We start from the raw sequence: 22,189 nt of genomic DNA on the forward strand, positions 1-22,189 counted from the left end.
AAACATTGCAAATGTTTCGATGTCTCGTTTTCAGTAACAAAAAGGCCTTCCTGTTTGTCTTCAACAGTTTGTATAAGTTGAAAGAAGGCAAATGTGATTTAAGAGGACTGATTTTGAAGTGAGAACTCATAAACAATATAGATGTGTTTCTGTTCTTGGAGTTAAACTGTGGAGCGTTCTCAGTGATGAACTTAAATGCAACAGCTCACTATTAACTTTCAAATAAGCTGTAAAATACAGAATGATTAAGAGTTACAGACTGATGATGAGAGAAATGGAATATAAATGAATGTATTATGTTTGTAAATTTGGTATATTTTAGGTTATACCATTGAATCTAAAGAGTAAATAATAGGATTTACCTAGTCATTTAAAGTGAGCAGTATTTGTTGGTGTTTGTATTTTCTATGTGTCGAACTAATATCACAAATAGATGATTAATTGATTAATCCATTCATTTAACAACCGTGAAAGCAATTTGTAACGGATAATTAAAGACTTTGCATTTATGAGAGGATTCATTGAAATATCATTTATCCACTATCTTGAAGTCTTTTTTTGACACCTCACAGCAGAATGTAGACCAACAAGCTCGTGTTGTCCTAAAAAGCAACATTCGTGTGCGTGTGTGTGTGTGTGTGTGTGTGTGTGTGTGTGTGTGTGTGTGTGTGTGTGTGTGTGTGTGTGTGTGTGTGTGTGTGTGTGTGACTCCTGTTGGAAGCTCTATTTCCGGAGCATGCCTTGTGTCTTGTGGTCAGTCCTTCACCAATAGATGGCCTCAGATGAGAGAGTGAGTGGGCCTGCTCTGCTCGGATTTCTTCCAACACTGCATTTTCACAGGAGTTGTCATTGGCGCTGCATTCAAAGACTCCTTCTTGACTCAGACGTCAGGGAACGTCATCTCAACGGATCGCTTACAAAATAAATAAACTCGTCTAAATATCAGTGCTTTGTGAGGAAGTGTGTGTTCAGAGAATGTAACGATTCTATTTGATCTTCCTGCCTTGTTTTGTTTTGACGTTATAGTCTACCGTGATGGAACTGACGAGCTAACCCATATTTCGTTTCTTTTAACGGTACATGAACGCAGCACGGTGACGGAGTGGAGGGAACTCCCCGGTTCTCCAGTCACAAACCGCCTACTCCATGAAAACACCGGACATAACCGAGGAGGCTTTCACATCACATTGCGGCGATTACCAGCACAATTTAAAGACAAGTCGCTCTACATTTTTCACAGCAAGGTGAGTACCCCTTCAAATATATGTATATGTGTACCACCGGTTATTTATTTAGTTTTATTTGCGAGCGGCGGACGCAGCTATCGACCGATTCCCCCTCCGAGCTCAGTGACTGTGGCTGGTTAGTAACTAACAGTCGCTGTTAGTTACTGCGTTAACTACAAACTTCCAGAGATAAACACCCAGGTGTTGGATCACACGCTGATCTGCTTTCTCCCTCACAGCCCCGCCACCTCTTCTCCACGTTATTCGTCTCCAGCAGCGTTTTTATCCACAACGCTGGCCTTGTGTTGAAACCCTATTATTTTATATATATATATATATATATATATATATATATATATATATATATATATACACACATATATATCAGCTTGTCGACGGAACGTCTCCCGTTATCTTGAATCCCGGGGATGGACGGGGACGCTGCTATCACTCCTCCGTGTGCCCACGTTAAACCCAGCACGTTGAGAAAAAAAAAAAAAGATAATAAGGGAAAACAATAAACCCGTCGAGGTGTAGCTGTTCGCTCCAGTTCCCGCTCTGAATCCAAGAGGCTTGGGGACTATTTTCTTTTAGCTTAGCACGTTAGCTTAGCTAAGCTGAAGACGCCAGCTTGCTTATCTATTTTTAGGTGGTCAGTCTATAAGCTCTTAAGCCACGCAGTATACGGCGGCTGTCGGGGCCTCCGTGGGAATGTAAGCCGTGTTTATTTATTTTTTTTAATAGCACGCTGAAGCCACTCGTGTCATACGTGTTTTTTTTTATTTATTTTTTTTTGGGAGGAGGGGGGAGGGGGGGCGGGGGGGGATAAAAATCACAGGTGTCGCCCCGACAACGTGAATCCGGGTGAAGACATGCCCCGCCGCTCGGCCTCCTCTGTAAACATGAAGCACTTGAGTCGTAAAAACACACGTAAACGTTTGTTTTATTCGTTTTTAATTTTTTTATTAGTTCGTTTTGGCTGCGGTTAGTGTCTCTTTAGCCCATCAGGGGCGGGACACATGACCTGATGGAGCCCACAAAATTAATCTCTCCCCTGCCATACACAGACTTCATTACAGATGTGATTTAAACACGTGTCCCTGTCTTATTAACAGGCCCCCACAACCAACTGGGTGGACAAATAAAAAAAAGAAGTGCCACCCTCATATATACATAAAAGAAATCATATGACTAAAATGTGGGAAAGTATAGTACATGTTACCCATTTATTTTGGAGTGCGAGAATGAGGGAACAGGTCAGCCACACAAAGCTTTAATGCTACTACAGCTATCAAGGCTTGTATCTTTTAAGAAAACAGGACATATTTAGGGTTATGCATCTCTTTGGATTATTTATTACCTTTTATACATGCATGCATGTGAAAGTGAGACAAACAAAAGCTATCAATTTTTGCTTGTATATTTGGTTTGGCGTGTGATTGTAATCAGCTCTACAGACAAGGACGTCCATTCATCATGCTAAAACCTCAGAGGTTCCTTATTTGGCACGAAGAACCTCTTGATGAGAAAAACAATGTTGCTGCCATCGGTGACAACATAGCAGTGTGAATCAGATAAATGACCTCAGTATGAGACGGACTTAAGCAGTCATTTTATTATGTGATATGCATTTGAATAGCTCATGTGATGGCCTGTAATGTTTCTCAGTCCTTCTTCCAGAGGATTGGCCAATGATATTTTGCAGTAGGAACATCACATGTAAAAACAGAATCAGAGCGTCTCGTTCTTCCCAATCATTCCCATTAATTGATTTGTTGTTTGGCCTTTAAAATGTCAGGAATGGTGACATTTGAAAAAAAAAGTGTCACCTGATGAGTCAGATGCGGCCTACAAGGCCCTGTTTTGTCCCTCTCATCAGATAAAAAAATAAAATCTCAGTCAGATCAATATCATAAAAATCGAATTGAACTAGACTTTTACATTGAACTATAAGACCCTAATTTAATGATCAGTTATTGAAACAGCCTGTGGTATTATTGCTGATGGGGAAAAATGATTGCTGCACTTTTGCCAATGTATGCAATATTTTATTTGTCATCTTCTACTCACACCACAAAGAAGCTTCCCAAAATACTGTTCAGCCAAAGAAGACGTTGATGGAAACCAACAGTGAGATGTCTGTGTGAAAGCGGCTCTTCATGGGCATAAACAGTATGACTGCAGCCAGTGTCAAGAGGGCAAAATGTTAAATGGGGTTCATTGTTGTCACTGTATCCAGGCCCGCTGTAGAGAAAGCCTTATTGCCAAAGTAAAGCATGTCAGACTCTCAACGAGCAAACGGGTGCATTTGACAAGCAAGCGAGCAAGGCACAGCAGCCTGTTGTGTCCTTTTAGCGGAAACAATGAGCTGTTCTGTCGGCGCGGCTACGATTCGGCCATGGAAAAGTGTCTCAGCTGACAACCAGCACATTCACCAGCCATACCTGAGATCATCAACTTACTCTGGCCTGGACAAAAAAAAAAAAGGTGTTGTCATTCAGGAAATAGAGCTACTCTACTAATCTGTCTCAGTTTGCAGCAAAAGCCAAAGACTGCCAATTACTTGACATGGTGACATTTTGTATGAATTATGACTAGTCAGTTAAATTTCATATGTAACACACAAAATCCATCAGGTATTTGCACCCTTCATAGTGGTACAACCGTTTTTAACTGTCCACATTTTTGTTCTTGGTGTCAAGGAGGATGAGGAAAGACTTAACAAGATGGTGCAGATTGTTAGTCTCGTCTTTGCTTGTAAAGGGTTTGTTGATTGTGTTTCTTTCCAGCGTGAAAACCTCAGGTTGCGTCTATAAACCCCAAATGTCTGACTAATCACTTCTGAGTCTGGGAAAACTTGAGTAAAATTCCTAGAGCCTAAAAAATGTATTCTGGTTGTCTCTTCTTTCAATAGTACTATACTCAACATTTAATTTTTTTTTAAGATTTATGCATGCTCTTCCATGCATTTGAAAAGACATGCAGAATTAAATCCTCATATATAGTATTGGGCAATAAAATAATGGTTCGAGCTGGAATTAGTGTTGATTATTGATTGCTCACACAACCTAAGTTGACTAGTATTTTATTTTGAGTATGGCTGGCAAATGTTTTAAAAGTATCTCCCTAAAAGCAGACAACAACAGAAGGTCTTTAAAATGAAGATACGAGTCTTGCAGGGCCCTGTTATTGGGTGTAAAACATGTGTGACTGTATCAGTGGGGAAGTCCAATATTGTGCTTTCCTAATGCAGTCCAGTACAAACAGCAGTGCAATAGCATCTGTCTTTCCAATACTCCACCGCAGCTTTGATCTGGTATCAATAGCTCTTGATGCTTGCATTGTTTCCTCTCGACAAACAATAAGCAGTGACTTCAGTGCAGATTCTGCCATAATTAGAAACACATGAAGTTTTGCCGCCACTCACATGATGCCCCAGTTTCCTGTGGCCTACAACCGCTTGTGGGGATCTAGGGGAGTAACGCTTTGATGTAGCCCGTTTTGTGTATTTCATAGGCATTACTTAAAAAAAAAAAAAGAGATATTAAAACCACTACTCTGCTGATTTCAATCAAAAAGGACCAAATTGTTAGACCAGGTCATGTAGGTACATGGCATTTGCATCATGGAGGAGGCTGAGTGCAGAGAGTGTGTGTGTGAGGAATTTTAAGTAGTACAAGCTGGCCCTGTGAAGACCAGCTCCTTGTCTGTTTTGTGCAATTGTCTGCTCCCACCTGAGCTTGGCATCTCCTTGTTCTGGCTTGTTTTGGTAACTGTCTGACTTCTCTCTGCATTCCACGCCGGCTGCCTCGGTGGGGGTGGTTCATGCAACTAAAACTAAACAAGCATGAAGATATAGTAGCTGTAAACTGAACACCCATGCAGCCTAATTGCTGCAGAGCCAATTTTGGTTCTAATTTGTCCTATTTTCAAAGCAAAGCTCAACTCTTTTAAGGTCAGAGGGTGTGTCTTTAGCCAGTGGTGAGCCAGAATGTCATTTTGTGATGGAAGAAAACCCATCTTGTTAAATGTATATGTAAGAGGAACACTAACACTTTCAGGCTTTTACTGCAAATTTAAATTTCAACCATTTTAATGTGTTTTAATGGTACAGAGTTTCCACTCTGAATCCAGTTTATTCTTTGTCCCATTTCTGTTGATTTTTGTCACAGCTGAACTGAAGCCACTACCTAGTAAATTTAGATTTTAAGTCTTACTTTCTACCTTTAAAGCTTCAGATACTGTCCTTTTAAAAAAACAAACAAAACTGAATTTGTACTTGTATAAAGATCTTGTTTTGTTTTTGTTTGGAGAGACACTTTGTGCCTGTACATTATTCCGGACCTACTTGAAAAGGGCTTTACAACTGCACATGTCTGTACTTGAAAATAACAACATTGAAAACCTTCTCGGTCTTCCTGATTGTTGGCCCGGCTTCACTTGCAAAGCTTCCTCTGAGCTTGGTTTGTGCTCCGTGGATTACGAATGAACGGGTGTACACAGTCCAGATAACGCAATGGAGGCAAAAACAACCGGAAACTTTGTGGATGCCTGGAAGTCACATTTGCAAGTTTCTGTAGTCTGGGAAGCTTAAAAAAAAAAAGTATTGCTGAGGATGTTAATGAGGATGAACCGCCAGCTAATTGTCAAGCAATTATTTGTTCTTTCCACTCCTTGTTGGCAAATGAGAAATTTTTTTATGTGTGTGTAATCAAAAAGATACACTAATTGAAACCCAGACAGTAACAGCAACTCTGTATGAGAGTTAATGTTTCTAAAAAAAAAAAACTCCCCGCCAAACATAGCAGCCTCCATACCAGTAGAGAAACATCAAGCTTCCTTGGTTTTAAACGGGAGGTGATTCACACTCATTTCTAGTTTGCATCGAAGAAAAACATTTCTTCGTTTGCCACTATTGGTTCCTTTATTAGTAGCAACTCATTCGTAAGTTCGTAACTATATTTTCCGTTGTAACCAACATTATTATCTTGACAAAAGCGCTGTCAGAAGGTTGTTTATGTTCTCCTGAAATGTGCAATGTCCTTGAAGTGTTGAGTTGCTTTCCCTTAATCCACAACTCCTTGTTTTTCACGTCGTTGTTGTCTGAGGTGGACTAAATGCTATGCTGCTCGCCAATTACTCCCCGTTGGTAACAAGTCCCCTGTGCTCTATCGCAGATATAATTTCTGATGTGTCTACAACGCATCAGCCGAACAGAGAGGTGAGGCAATTTTTCGCCTCGGTCCTCTGGGACTGTACGGGCCTGACGTGCTCATCAGTGACTCATAAAGCCACAGGTGGTTTTCTCATTAGCAGATGGCACCTACCAGTGCAGTGGCTGATGTGTCATTCTGTTCCCCAGAGGTTTGTGCAAGAGCAATCCACGTTTTATAGTCTGTCTCCTCCTCACCCTTGGCCAAGTTGGACTTTGGACATAATATTACTCCTTGATAGCAGGATTCACTGCCTAGGCCTATGTACACTTTGTTGTCGGGCCACGTGTCATTATAGACTTCACTCCTAAGTTCATGGCAATGCAATGACAGCAGTAGTGGCTTAGTAAGAGGAAAGTAGCTTGTCTTGCAACAGCTTCAACTTAATTCCTTGTCGTATGAATAATTAGAATTATCAGACATTCGCTCTTCTATTTAAAATTTAGAAGTGACATTACGAGCGAACGTGGCTGGTTTTCCACACATTTCTCCAGGAAAAGTTGAGCATAAAGATGGTCATTTGACTTCAGTTCATTGTGGATTCCTGATCAGAGTTCATGTATACCTTTTGGGGTCCAGCCTATAAAATGACAGCAGGGTAAGCATTTATTTTCAATTCTGTTCAGAGCAGGAATGTTTTCTCCATCTATAGTTGTAGCCTAATAAAATGAAAAATTTAGAGGGAAAATACATACAATATTGGCGGTCACGGATGTGTTTTTCAAGGTATTTGGTTAAGAAATTCACTGCGAGCAGCTTATTAAAAGTGGTTTCCTGATAGTAGAGGAACAGAACCTCTAGTGTGTCAGTGTGGTTTCAAAATGCAAAAAAAAAAGGTCGGCCATAACTGGAAATTAATAGCCAGTTTGTTTGGTATGAAGCAACTGCACTGCTAAAGGCATGGGGCCTGAGTCACACCCTAAAAATGACTGAAAACGGAATCATTAGATTCGGTTGCTCTTTTCAGTAACCACCACATTGCTCATGGAAACATGTTGCTTAAACGGTGAAAATAGAACTCCAGCTTCCTTCATTTTGTCACGAGGTGATATGCACTTCCTCAGTGATGAGAGCTGTGAATGATCAAGGTCTCATGAGATAATGTAGTTAAGATGTTAGTTAATGTTGGTTCAGACTTCTAAAACCTTAAACCATGTAGGTTTAGGAACCCAAACCACTTCTCTGTCTGTGAAATACTATGATTACTATGATTTGTCATCGTCTTCTTACTCATCAGCCAGTGTTGCTTGTTAAAACTCGCCCAAGCGGCCGTCTCCAAGGAAATGTTGTCTACATAAATATTACTGTGACTACAGAGAGCTACTTTTGGGCACTAGGGATATTCTTGGGGTCTCATTTCACCAAAACCTCTAAACTTTAAAATATCAATCTTTATAAAGCCATTTGACTTCAACCCAGTTTAAGCATATCTTGCTGGATCATTCTTGTGATGAGCTGCATGGATTTCACAGACTCTGGGATTAAAAAGTCTCTGGGTAAGTGATGTCAAATTGGCATATCAGCAGCTCGGCTCGCAGTAGCAGCTGTTGTTGGGTGCAGGTAGATGTCCAAATGCTTGACTTGAATGCGGTTGCTCACTGGTCCAGTGTAGGGATTTTATGACCCTTTCTTTTTTTTTTTTTCGGACCCAGCCTACATGCTCGTTTTCATTTTCTTGTTAAAGGTACAGCCAAGAAGTGCTGGATACACAAGGGGATATATAGTTTTAGGTTTTTTTTTTTCTTGTAGCCTGTGATGATTTTTTTATGTTTCAAAATACAAATGTCTTTACTTTTTTTTACTTTTCTGACATTTTTATTTGTAAACAACTGGTGAATGAATGACTTTGATAATGAAAATAATTTGTTGCAACCTTAATGGCATTGCTGCTGTTTTTGGAAACGAAAGCATGATACACATATTCTACGCATACTTCTTAGGTTTTGTTTGCTGTCAGAAGTCTCGCCCTTTATTGTAATGTTTGTTTAGTATTTTCTGGGCTGCACATTCCAAGTCGATTACTCATCAGACAGCTCAGGTAAAGGCACCTGGTCAGTGACCATCTTAAAAGTTTACAGAATCTTGTGCGATTCACTTTTACGGAGACTTGTCATTATAAATCAGTTCAATTGAGTAATTTCTATGTTGTGAAAGTCTTTTAAGTCACACTCTACACTTCTAAATGTATGTTGAAGGCACAATACTGCACAGTCGTACTACCATACAGTCCATAGGAACACACCGAGTTAATTTGTAACCATACTATCTTTCATTTCACCTCAACCTTGCATGCACAGTTATGTAAATATTGGCCTTTCTTTGTCTGCCTAAGGGAGGCGTTTGTATACCACTTGTAAAAGGATACAGGTAGGAGCATATTGCTCAACTATTGTGTTTTTATCACGAGATGGGGGTGAAAAAAAACCTTGTAAACTGAGACGGCTCTTTCAAAAACGGTGAACAAAGAGAAGGACAACACCCTCACTACACAGGCCAAGAGGAAGGCAAACAATGCATCTTTTTAAAAACTGTTTATTATGGGGATAGATTTTTGTTTGGCTTTTATGATCCGGACATTGATTGTATGTTGTGCAATGCTGTGAGCATTTTGAGCGAATGCATGCAGGCTTGAAGGCGGATCGCAAACAACTGGTGAACGCAGCATTCGCTGTCGGATATGAGCAGGGTTGGAGAAATGCGGTACAGGGTGGGTCTAAAAGGTGATCGCAGACTTCATGACCAACCCATGAGTCAGCTCAGGTTCTAAACTTGGATTCATTGGCTTGATTAAACTTAAGGATGGGCAAACAATTCATCTAATTTTAGGCTTCATCTAATAATTTTAGCAACCGGTTTATCTACTATCATGAGTAACTAGTTTTGTCCACGACTTGTCAAAAAATATTCTCCCCGCTTCCGTTGAACTGATTATTTTAGATGTTATATGTATTTTAACTATTGAGGAATTGTTTTTATAAATAAATAAAAAAAAAAAACAAAGCTGCATAACGAGACTTAAGAAACGCCAACTGGAGAATGTTGGAGCTGTTCAACCTGAAAGCTGATGGAGTAGGTAAATCAGTTCTTAGGACTCTGGTCCACACTGGTGATTGATTTATCGACTCATTGTTGGAGCTGTACTTCATTTGCTCTCATGCCGTTTTAAGCTGAGGAAAAATCTGTGATCGCTTAATGACAGCTCTTATCAGGCCAAACATGCCTGCAAAAGGCAAACACTGGGTGACAGTGTCGGCATATTTGTTTTTCTATGGAGCACGAGAAGTGATCATTGTACTGAAGACGCTATTGTATTTATTTTTTTTTTTTGCGGTATTGCTTGTTGATTTACAGCAACACGACACCGTTTCAATTTTCTACTGAATTATCATTTCCCTTGTGAGCCTGCCTTGTGGGGACTTGCTTATTAAGTTGTGAGATTTCAGCTGCAGATTATTTTTCACACTGTTGGTCATTCTGTAATTTCTCTCTGATCGAAAATTGTATGATAGTATGGCACGGGTGTCTCTTGGCGTCTATAAAGTTAATGCACAATATGTCCAGTGTAAAATGTGCGTGTCTTTCACTGCTGAAAGCCTCTGCATGAATTCAGTATCGTTGGAATTACCCTGCCCTGGTTGTGAATTCACTGGTGGGTAGACTGGAACAATTTAGGATTGAGTTTAGCGCTAAATTCAAGTAGAGGCATGATGTTAAGCTGAAGCTTTCCATATGTCGTCTTCTATACCCGCGTGTTTAGTGAGTCCTACTGTTATTGTGCAAGGGTTTCTTCTTTTCCTGGAAATGGGTATATATTTATGCTGACATGAAAAGATTAGTAAGGCCCTTTTGGGTTTGTCTAGGTTACGTGTCTGTCTTGTGATCACATCTCTACCTACATATCAAATCTGGACTAGTGTCAAATGAACAAAAATCTATTCATCTCGGTTGCCACAGAAGCCAACTGTTTATTTTCAAGAACCGAAACACAACAAAACAATTCTAAGAGCATAGTGAGGAAAACAAATGGAAGGAAAAGGAAATAAATGTGCAGTGAAAAAGTGAGATAAAGCACAATCAATAGGGCTTGGTTCCTGATCATGCACACATGGGGAAGAATGAAGGAAGAGGTGGAAACTGAAAGACAGCTAGTGGCAACAGGTCAGGGAAACAATTTTCCTCCACTCAGATGCCAGAGAGGCTGATCTGACGAAACAAGAGGAGGGAATTTAGGCGCACGCAGCAGCGAGTGATAAACTGCATAAGGCAGATGCCACTTGAAGCTCAAACTCAGGTCAGGCACTTAAAGTTTAGAGGCTGTAGCTCAAAGGGAAACAAAACAGCTGAGTGTATTGATATCATGAGTGCACCCAGACTGTTATTTACACTAGTAAATGTTTAATTAATGACACTTGTTGCACGGCCCCTTTTAGACGTTTCAGACATTTGCTTGTTTTTACGTCCCGATCTGAATTGACTCACCATTTTCAGGAAAAGGTTTTTCTGAGCTATTGTTTGCTACGTACGGAGCCACAGCTGCCCTGGGGCAGACTGACAGAGGCGAGGCTGCCAAAATGCTCCATTGGCCACTCCGACGACCACCACCAAACACTCACTCTCACACTGATTTCACTCAGGCTTCCCGGAGTTCCCTCATCGTCTCCCATCCAGGTACTGACCAGGCCCTACCCCGCTTAGCTTGCGAGATCTGACGGGATCGGGCATTCACAAGGTGGTATGGCCCCTAACCATGGCAGGTGTGTTCACCAACGAAAGGTTGGGGCAGACGGTTATGTTTTTGTCTGTGTGTATTTTAGGGATGCACTGATCCACATTTTTTCACTTCCGATCCTGATAACTGAATTTGCATATCTGCCGATACCAGAGCTCTGTTTGCTTTAATATTATTATTAGACAATTAGAAATGTATGCAAGTATGTGCCCAAAAGGAAGCAGTACAAACTATTTTTGTTCCATTTGGACAATGTGGGGTCTGCGTGACGTCATCATCTCATAATAAACTTGTTATATATTTAAAACCTCACAATCACTTTATTAATCCCTGGGGAAATTCTTTAGCAACGCAGCACAAACGGCAGTGTTTCCAGCTCTAACGCAGCACAAATGATTGGGACTATTTTTGAGTTTTGCGTGGAGTAGGGGGCAGCTTCACGGAGGTCTGAATCGCCTGCTACAGCATGGAGGAGCGAGCTTTTCATTGTTTTGATGCCGCTGGCAGTGCTGCTCTCCTTGGCGAGCTGGCGTTTTAAAACAGTGACGCCTGGCTGTACGACGGCTTTGTAAACATCCACGTTGATATGTTTTGAGCTTAAAATAGGTCCAAACTGGGGACATGTTGTCATAAAAAGTTGGAGAGCCACAGGTCTTCAACTCTTCACGTTAACCATTTCTCGAGCAAAGTTATACTGGACAATCTAATAAAGAACTATGACAATTCAGGGGATGGTTGTGACTCTGTTTAAAAACCTAGATTGCTTTCAGATGGGATCTTTTCTAAAGATGGTTTCGGTCAAATAGACTGCATGTATGCCCTGACTTCCGTTATTACTTACAAAAATGAAATGCTCCTTTATGTTAAACGCACGATTTAATTTCCAACCCAAAGAATTGGTTTAGGCTTATGTTATTCCTACACATAGTTGCAGAATTTGAATTGTTTATCCAATGAAATCAATAAACAATATTTTTGTAGTAATATTGTAAAACTTACAATACTTTCTGATTGTCTACAATGTGATATATATATATATATACACACATACATACATACCGCTGGTGTTTTTCTTTGTTGTGTTTATTAATTTCAGACATTGTGATTGTACAGACAGATTTGACATCAGATAAGCTGTTGGCATGAGGATTTCTTAAAGGGCTTTAACCACACAACAAGTGACACCAAAGGCTCCGCTGAACAAGCAATGGGTAAATAATAACTTTAAATAAGGAAATGTGATTAGAAAGCATGTTCGGGGGCTATATTGTGAACAATACGGATATCACAGTCTTGTGTTTGCAGTCTCTTTGATGACAGTTAAAAAGGCATGGATAAATAAAGAAGAGACAGTAGCAGAGAGGTAACGCAAACCTTGTTAAATGACGTTCTGTTGAGTGATCTGTGCATCAGTGCAGTGCTCCTTCATTGATCGGCACCACCTGTACTTTTATTACTTCCACCCGTGTGAACTCTGCTGGTTTATTGGCAGCATTGTGATCCAGGGTTCAGCCAGTTAAGCTTATGTAATACGAAAAACTTTCAAAGACCCAACGTGATTATAGTTTCCTCTGTATTGCCCCTTCTCCACCAAGCTGGTTCCACTGCTGGTTCGGAGCCAGAGCCTGACTTAAGCACCAGTTCTTTGTGTTTCCACCACCGGAGCATCGGCTTCAGGCTCTCAAAGCTGGCCCGGAGCGAGCACCAACGCTTTGCTGGCCCAGAGTGAAGCACTGACTACATCAGGGCCTGTGGAGGCAGGTTTCTTGTGACCAACAACACCTGTGGAAACGCAGAACCGCCATTTTTAAAACAACAGATGAGTGTATACAAGAAGTTTAGACGATGGGACGCTAAAATAAAGCAGCAGTGGACTGATGATGAGACCCAGTTCTTTCTGGCATTGTGGTGTGCAACCGAGGAGCAAATTAAGTTGGAGTGAGCCTCTTGGACCAAGCCTGTGTTGGAAGAAATATAGCGAGAGGTGGCTGCAGGAGGACACAGAGGAGACTCGACCAGCTCGACTATTGGCTATTTAGCATTGTTGGGTAAGCGGCTACGTACATAGGCACCGATCCCATGGTTGCTTGAATACGCACTAAAAAGGTTGAGCACCCACTGGGGGATGGCCGATCAAAAAAATTAAAAAACAATAAACTAAAGTACAATGACGTGGCTCTTACTTGGCTCCTTGTCAATGGAAAAGGAACTGGTTCTTGGGAGGCGTGACATTTGAACTGAGCAATGGCACTGTCACTCGCATCAGCACCAAACTAGTGTGTGCATGTGCGTCAGTACTTTGTGTCTTTTGTTAGCGGGTAAATAAAGGTCATACCTTTTTACGCCCTCAACATTTGCTGCTCATTGAATGACGATAATGATGCGAGGATCATTTGGCTGCTGTTGGGTAAATGTTTAACAATGGACTTCTCCTTGTTAGAGTCACACCTTTTGCTCTGGAAATAAAAAAAAGCGCTTTGTGCTTCAATGGAGCTGTGCTCGATAGTCCTGCTATCTTCCGCTGGTGGTATCATGTTTGCTGAAGAAAAAAAGAGGAAGTGAAACGCTTCAAAGGTTCTAATAGTTTGTTTTGGAAGGGGCTGCAGCAGTTTCTTTAATCCTGCTTCAGATTTCACAGCATCAGAAGGTGGAAGAATTTCAAGACTCTCCTGTTTCTGTAGGGTTGAGACCAAACACAACATTTGTCGTTGCACCCCCCGCTGAAGTCTTGATTTCTGTTCTGATTCTGTTAGAAAGAGATATCAAAGCCTGCCGCCTGGCCATCAGTCTCAACATACAAGTATTTACAAGGGAGAAGTATACATTTTCCACCCGGAGATTTGTGTCTTCCGGCTGGATATTATTACAGGCAGCAGCGATATGTTTATATACTTCAGGCAAAGTTTTTCTTATTTTCAGTTCCCCGCTACGATAATATGCCTATCGTCATTCACTTCAGCATGTCATACAAACCTTAAAAACAAATGAGCCTGTCTCATCTGAATGTCTGTACCTATGCAAATACAGGTTAGTTTATTAGTTTTGTTGCCGTCGCATTGTTGTGTTGAGCGAGATTATTTCTGTAAAAGCTTTAAGCTGATTCATAGACCAAAGGTCCCTAGCACACAGCTGACTCAGTCGCAGCTAATCTCTGATCTCTCTCAGTTGTAAACTGTTAACAGATTGATGTAAGCACTGTTTCTCACTGTTTGTCCTTTATCTCCACTAAATAATCTCCTTTGCCCCCTCCTGGCTGTGTGGACGCACAGAGCCAGGTTGTCACGTAGCGAGTACAATAAGGAGTCTCAGGATCCACTGTATGCGTGCTTTTCATGTCATTGTTTACACACTTTGTCTTCAGTGTTGTGAAGTCACACTGGATTTATGTGGTTGAGTCAAATTATTCGCGTCCGTGAAAGAACTGAAATAATCCAACGCCGCCAGTCCAGTTTACAGCCCGTCTATGTGGCCTTGTTTTGCTGGCCTTGATGAAAAGGCCTTTGTGCAGCGCTGAGGTGAGATGAGGTACTGATGTGCAGTTTGTTGTGCTGCCAACCAGCCAGTCGGCCAGTGTTTTCAGTCTCTGCTGGCCTGAGCTGGCTGGCCGGCTCTGCCGGGTCATGACTTGCTGGATGACTGCCCTCCTGACAGGGGTGGGGCTGATGTAGTGCTCAGCGCTGACCTTCAGTCTGATTTACGAGTTCCTCCTTGCAGTCCGTTTCCCCTCCCATCAACCCTTTTTCCTCCTCTCCAGCTGTACACTGCACTCCCCCAAACCCAACCAGGGCCACGCTGTGTCCACCACTGACACCGCGCTCTGTAAACAAACCAGTGATATGGAGCAGATGTGCGGGTTCATCTCTGTGTTAATGCTTGCATGTTGTCTTAAGTTTAAAAAAAAAAAAAAAAAAAAAAGAGAGAAAAAAGATCTAAAGGACTGGTAAAAGAGCTCCATCATGTGTAAAAGAGCTCCATCATGTACAAAAGAGCTCCATCATGTACAAAAGTTCTCAGCATGGAAACATTAGCTCTTTCATCTCTTTTTGCCGATTAATAAAGATGCCACTTTCAAAGAAATGACATACAAATAAAATTCCCCGTTCACAGGATTGGAAAACACAGAATGGTTACTTGGAAACTAAGTACATCTCAGCCTTTTATGCATCAGGTTCAATTGACTAGGACTAGATCAGAAAGCAATATCCTACGGATCCTGTCTTATTTAGACCCTGCAAAGTGTCACTATGCCACAATACAAAAGAGTTTTGCTGAAAAAGGCCGGTAATAAAAAAGACTTTACAAATTATTAAAAAATGTATTATTCCATTCAAGGGATCATGTTCTGCGTGAAACATAAATTTCCAAACAACGGCTGATTCTTTCCACTGACCACCTCAGTCAGTTCAGCTTTAAGAGTAGGGCAGATTTAGTTTAAAAAGAGATATCTCAAAGCACCTCAAAGGTTCAATAAATGGTCTCCCGGTTGCTTTTCCATTCAGTTTTATTTAGGAAGTACTAGTTGCATCTCGTGATACATTCAGATGCCTGGCTCAGCATTGAACATAAAAAAACTCCCTTTTATAAGGAGCAAAGTTCTAGTGGATTCAGATGTAAAGGCGGTGACCTTCTGCTTACACCAGTAGATTTTAGGGGAACGGCAGAAATGGAGAACAACAAACAAACAAACAAACATGTTGACATCAGACAGCAATCTCATCTGGATTTGATTGCTGTCTGATCTGGATTTGATCACACAATTCCACACAATTCCATCTCCACAGACAGAGAAACATTCAATAAGTTATATGGTGGACTGAACCAGTAAAAGATGTTGCTAACACACTGAGCCTTTGGTGTAGTCCAAACTATTGGAATTACACAATCTGATTATAAAACATAAGGTGCCTGGACACAGATTTTTTGGTGTAATCATTCTAATACATTTTGCTGGGTAAAGAGATAAAGTAGACTCAACTCCTTTGGCGGTTGAGTTTCTGGTTTCCTTTACCTATAACTGTAAAAATTAAAATGAATCTGTTCTGCAGCTAAGCAGTTTTCTCTTCCCTTCCAATCTGTTGACGTCTTTGTTTCACCTCAAATGTGAATGAACTCTTATCTAATAAAACCAGAAAATGTTTATATGTGAGGTTCAGAAGTGTCGCACGTGTGTACTTTTGACACTTTGGAGGTCGTGTTAAAATGAGCTCATCCACTTATGATGTTGCTGCTGATGCCTGAGAGGTCTTCCCTGCAGCGATGATCAAACAGGACAAAGCTTCTGATCGATTGAATCCTCGGATTGTTGCCATTATCATTTTAAAAGCGTTACGATCACTTGAATTATTCATACAATGTTTCGCATTTCAAGCTGCACTCAAAGGGTTTCCTCTGTCATTTTTAGTAGTTTGGAGTTTTTCATACAACTTGTTCCTGTTCCTCGTTCTACTCTATTATTCAGTCATGCATTACCAGCTTTCAGGTTCGACCGGGCGTGCGATTTGAAACTGTGGAGTTTAACTCTGTAGCCTTCATGAGTAATATGTATCATACCTTTAATTTGCTTTCAAGTACAAAAGGAGGATGTGGAAATGATTGTCATCCCGGCCTTCTGAAGCCTTCTCACAGCATTGTACGTTTCCTTTCACAGAGATGCAGAGTGGAAGAAGCCAATGAACTGAAGAAAGCCACTGTTTCTTGGCCCTGCGTCTGTTCAACATCGCCGTCTTCTTTCTCGTCATTTCCTCAAGAGGAGGCTGGGCTCCCTCTGTGTGCAATACTCACTATGTGCCAAAACCGGAGAGTTCCTACCTCTGACACATAGACAGCCAAAGTTCTATTGAACCCTGCCCTCTAGTTGAGGACACGTCCGAACCCTCCATACTGCCCTGTGGACAAGATGAAGAAGGTGGTGGCATGGTCAGCAGAAGATGTCTCTACGTGGCTTAGCAAAGAGGGGATGCCAGAATACATTGATGCCCTCAGTCAGACAGACGGCCCCAGTCTCCTCGGCCTCAGCGAGGTGGATTTCCACAAGCCTCCTCTGTCGCTGGTGTCCTCCGATGGCGGGCAGCAGCTGCTGGAACGACTGGAGACGCTACGAATAGAGACCCACATCGAGGCACACAAAAATGGCCACGCGAACGGGCACATTGGCGGCCAACCCAACGGAACTAGCAAGCCCCAGAGGAACGGCACATTGGGGATGAAGGACTTCAGGATGGAGATGGTCCACATCCCCATTCCTACCATGGGAGCCACGCGCTCCTCTTTCCCCGCTGAGTGGGGGAAGACGGGCATAGCGTTTGTCTACGCGGTGGTGTGCTTCGTCACCACCACCATCGTCATTTCAGTGGTTCACGAAAGAGTACCGTCAAAGGAGCACACTCCACCGCTGCCCGATAAGTTCTTCGACCTGTTCAACAGGGTGGAGTGGGCCTTCTCCATTTGCGAGATTAACGGCATGCTGCTAGTTGGACTCTGGCTCATCCAGTGGATGCTGCTCAAATACAGGTACTGCCATTGTCAAGCAGTGTAGTATATTACTCTTCCAAAAATGCCTCTCCAAATGACTATGGATTATTCTATTTATTCATTTTGCTTATTTTTCCCCTTCTCTTCAGGTCAATCGTGGGCAGGCGGTTCTTTTTCATTGTGGGCACACTCTATCTGTACCGGTGTATCACAATGTACATCACTACTCTTCCTGTTCCCGGGATGCACTTTAAATGCTCTCCAAAGGTACAATATACACACACTTTTACTCTCATTGCTATTGTAGGCTGGTTAAATATGAAGCATGTATTTCAACAACAGAAGTACTGAATGGACTTGGTGCTCTCATTGACCACTGATTACAAGATTCAGATTCCATTTTTTTTTTTTTTACGTGACTGAGAGGAGCTTGAGAGTGGTTGCTTCACTCTTTGCAGTCTGTTGTTTAATGTTGCTCATGTTCTGCAAGGGAAGCAGTTTTATGTCCTTTGGTCCAAAAACAATTTTCAGAATTTCTATTCAGTCAATGGCATCTTTCAGATTTCTTTCAGATATTTGCTTTAGTTTGCGGAGAGAAGAAGGCAGCTGTGCATTTGACTGTGTGTGTGTGTGTGGTACTAGAACACTAAACACCAGTTAGAGTGATTCCTATGAAGCAGATGTGACATGTTCAACTTCATTTCGCCACACTTAACTTCCATTTTTTTCTCTCTGTTTGCCGCACAAGGCTGTTTGTACCACTTCCTTTTTTGTAACTGCAAATTGTAACAGTTCTCAATTATTACAACAATTATCCTTTTTAAAGCTCGGTACTCTCAACTGTTTGCAAGATAGTTGATTTAGCTACAAGTTTGTGTGCAGAAATTGAACCTGGCCTTTAAAACTATTAAATGGTAAATACATTTTATGTATTTGATGCTTTTTCTCCATTTCAGTTTTCTCAACATGCTTTGAAATGTTAATCACATTCAACCATTCACGTACATTCACACACTAATGACGACGGCTGTTATACAAAGCGGCAAAACCCACATGCGTGTCTTTCATTCATGCATCTTTTGTCCTGCTCTATGTAGCTGACAATTAACAAAGGTAGGCTACACCAAGTCACAAACAACCACACACACACACACACACACACACACACACACACACACACACACACACACACACACACACACACACACACACACACACACACACACACACACACACACACACACACCTATGAATGGCTGTTGTCAATTAGCCTGGCGGTGGCAGGTGAACGGGAAACTCTTTGAGAAAGCCTTGCATACGAGACGCCAACTTATATGAACTCACCGTGCAGCTTCTCTTTTTTTTTAAAGTGAGAGAAAGAGGTTGCTCTTACGATCAGAAACAGAGAGCTGCACTTTCATCTCAAAGGAAAAGTAATTTTGAGGCGCGATGCACCTGAATCCAGACTTGATGGAAGATTTGATAGTCGCTGCCGTTGCCATAAAGAATTACCTGACAGGGCGACTTTATGCTTGGCTGCCGTCTTTGCTCAAGAGAATATGAAGAGTGGGCGATAAAAGAGAGATCAGTCGCCGGGAATATTTCGCTTTTGACTTTTCTGTTTGTCCTCCAAATGTGGTGTAATGCCCGACTGTGCTCCTTTCAGCTTCTCGGGAACTGGGAGGCACAAATGCGGAGAATCATGAAGATGATTGCCGGCGGGGGCCTCTCCATCACAGGTTCCCACACCATGTGTGGAGATTACCTTTACAGCGGCCACACGGTCATGCTGACACTAACGTACCTCTTCATCAAAGAGTGTAAGTTCCACTTTCTCCATTTCTTTGCTTGAAGTGTGCCATATATAAAACTGAGTTCTCCCTCTCAAAGGTGCTCCGTATAGTTTTCTGATTGCCTCTGACTGTTCATTCCACTCATGAGAAAGTCGAGGAGGATTTAAAGATCAAGGGAGCAGTGGTAGTTGGGCATCATGTTGTGTATTTTGATTGTAATGACGGTGTTAAATACAGAGTTGATCTTGTCCTCACTGTCTGTATCGGGGTGATATTATGTGGCCTTTTGCAACACTTTTTTGAAAATGTAAAAAACAAAACAAAAAAAACGATAGTAATAGTGGAAGTGTTGCACGAGTCACACGTCTGTTAACATGTTCGATTCAACGTGTTAAAACATCGCTCGGTTACGCAACCGCGTTTTCTGTTCCTCGGCAGAGGTGTCCGTTATCTAACACTTATTATTTGTCCTCCCACTCGGTTCATCACCAAGGCAGAACGTGGGAGGGAAGTACTAGAGTTTTTCAACACTTTGATAAGATACAGTGACCATTACAGTTAACCCATCCTTCATCACTTCACATTCAAGGCTTCGTTTGTGGCGACGAGCCTATTTGGTACTGTAGTGACATCTAGTGGTGGAAAAAAAGAAGTGCTTAAAGGTTGCAGTTCTTTTTGCTTTCTTTTCCACAGTCCTGTCCCGATAACGACAAATGATAGAGATTTTACATCTTGTCTCAATTTTGAATTGTTTGAAAACGAGTTTAGCCTCTTCTCACCCGATGAAACGTGGGCTCTGATCTTTGTCTGTACAGATTCTCCCAGGCGGTTCTGGTGGTACCACTGGTTTTGCTGGACCTTAAGTGCAGTAGGAATATTCTGCATCCTTCTGGCCCATGACCACTACACTGTGGATGTGGTCGTGGCTTATTTTATCACTACACGTCTCTTCTGGTGGTACCATACCATGGCCAACCAGCAGGTGAGTGTTCATGATGTTCCAATGTCCTCAATAAGTGATTCGTTTTACTTTTCCAAGCTTCCACCTGGAGTGTGCGACCAACCTTTCAGTACTGTTTGATAACTGACACAGTTGCAGGTGTAATCTGCGTTTTGGTGGCCGTGCTGACTGAGCTGTTCCTAAATGAATGTGTTCATGAGGTTTTGTTACTTATGAGGACACAATCGCAGTTTCTGTGCAATTTTACTGGAGTACAGAAACTACCCTGTGGTGGTTCTGTTGTAACTGCACTACTATTAGACTGAAGGGACTTTCTCTTTTTTAGGTTTTAGCATTTGCAGTCTCGAGAAGTGGTATATTAATACAGTCATGAAGTAGATTCACAATTATTGGCCTGAAGGCAAGGCAAATTTTATTTAGAGAGTACCATTCAGACACGAGGGAGTTCACACTGCTTTACTGAGAAATAAAAGAAATGCATAAAAGCAAGCAATTGAGAATCTTAATCTCAAGCGATTAGGAGTATGAAATACTCCAAAACCTCTCACACACTCATCTTCTCCATTGGGTTGACTTTACTTCGCGCTTTTGGCATTTGGTGTCCTAAATCGCCGACAAATATTAGGTCCTCTCATCAGAGAACCCCACGCGTCACACCAACAACAGACTCGCTCTCCTCTTCCAACATAGGTGGTAATCATCTGCCAGTTATCCAGTCCCCCCCCCCCGCAAACTAAGAAGCGCAAATTCTGATCCGTTCCCGTGTATCTTGTTGTTTCAGTCCCTGAAGGAGACATCCCAGAGCAACCCTTTCTCGCGGGTGTGGTGGTATAGACTGTTCCAGTACTTGGAGGAGAACGTGAACGGCACCGTGCCCCGGAACTATCAGGTGCCCTTCTCGTGGAGATCGTTACAGTGGAGCCGCAGCGTGAAGTACAGCAGGCTGGACATCCAGTGACCCCGGTTCTTTCACGGCAGGCGAGGACTGTGACCCTCCTAAGTGCTGGACGACGGCACTGTTCAATGTAGCGCTGTCCTTTCACACTCTAGCAACAGACACATCCCTGTCCAAATGGGTAGCACTGTGACCCACCGAGTACTTTTTCTTTTTTCCTTCCTTCTTTCCTTTTTTTTTTTTTTTTTTTTTTAGTTCTGGTAGTTTTTTTTGTCGGTATAGAGCTCTAATTTATTTCCTTTGTTTCGTCTTCTGAAGCCACATAAGTTTCTGCTTTTGCAGTCGATCTACGAAGCTTTTCAAGAACTTGTATAACTCAACAGTTTTTTGTTCGAAAGGACTCAAAAAAAAACCTTTGCCCTCGCAGCACAAAAACCACGGTGAATATCATGTTCTTAGATTTTTAGTGCACATACGGTTAATCAGAGGCTTATTTCAGAACCAAAATGCCATAAGCATTTCTTCTTTTTTTTTTTTTTAAATAGCAACTTACTTTTTGTAAACTGTCCTTGCTATGAGTCAAAGGTGCAAAAAATAGTTTTTCTAAATATGTCAAACTTTATTTTTCAAAAGCTAATGATGTCCAACAAAAATATTTTTTAGATTTTTATCTTTTTCAAGATGGATAAATGAGAAAATAAGAATCTTTAATGTGGTACATTATTCCAGTGCCTTTCTTAGCTTGATTGTAAAGCGATTCCAAGTACTATACGTCTTGTGTCGTTTCCGCCGCGGTACCCGGCTTGTACTGTGGCTCGCTCACAGTCTCGTTCCCACGAATGTATAAAAAAAAAAAAAACGACTTTGCCAGCCTTACCAAGAAGATTGGTCTTCCCAAAAA

At 41.7% G+C, this 22,189-nt stretch overlaps 1 protein-coding gene across 1 annotated transcript; it reads left to right on the forward strand.

Annotated features, from left to right (window-relative positions):
* The first annotated feature begins 1,126 nt into the window (after positions 1-1,126).
* LOC308121143 (phosphatidylcholine:ceramide cholinephosphotransferase 1-like) lies at positions 1,127-22,189 on the forward strand. The gene is made up of 6 exons (XM_080482239.1): positions 1,127-1,244; positions 16,816-17,678; positions 17,789-17,906; positions 19,306-19,459; positions 20,248-20,414; positions 21,175-22,189. The coding sequence occupies exons 2-6, from the start codon at positions 17,065-17,067 to the stop codon at positions 21,349-21,351; spliced, it is 1,230 nt and encodes a 409-aa protein (XP_080338365.1). The 5' UTR covers positions 1,127-1,244; positions 16,816-17,064; the 3' UTR covers positions 21,352-22,189.

Source organism: Lipophrys pholis (genome assembly GCF_963383615.2).
Source record: "Lipophrys pholis genome assembly, chromosome: 15".
Taxonomy (NCBI): Eukaryota; Metazoa; Chordata; class Actinopteri; order Blenniiformes; family Blenniidae; genus Lipophrys; species Lipophrys pholis.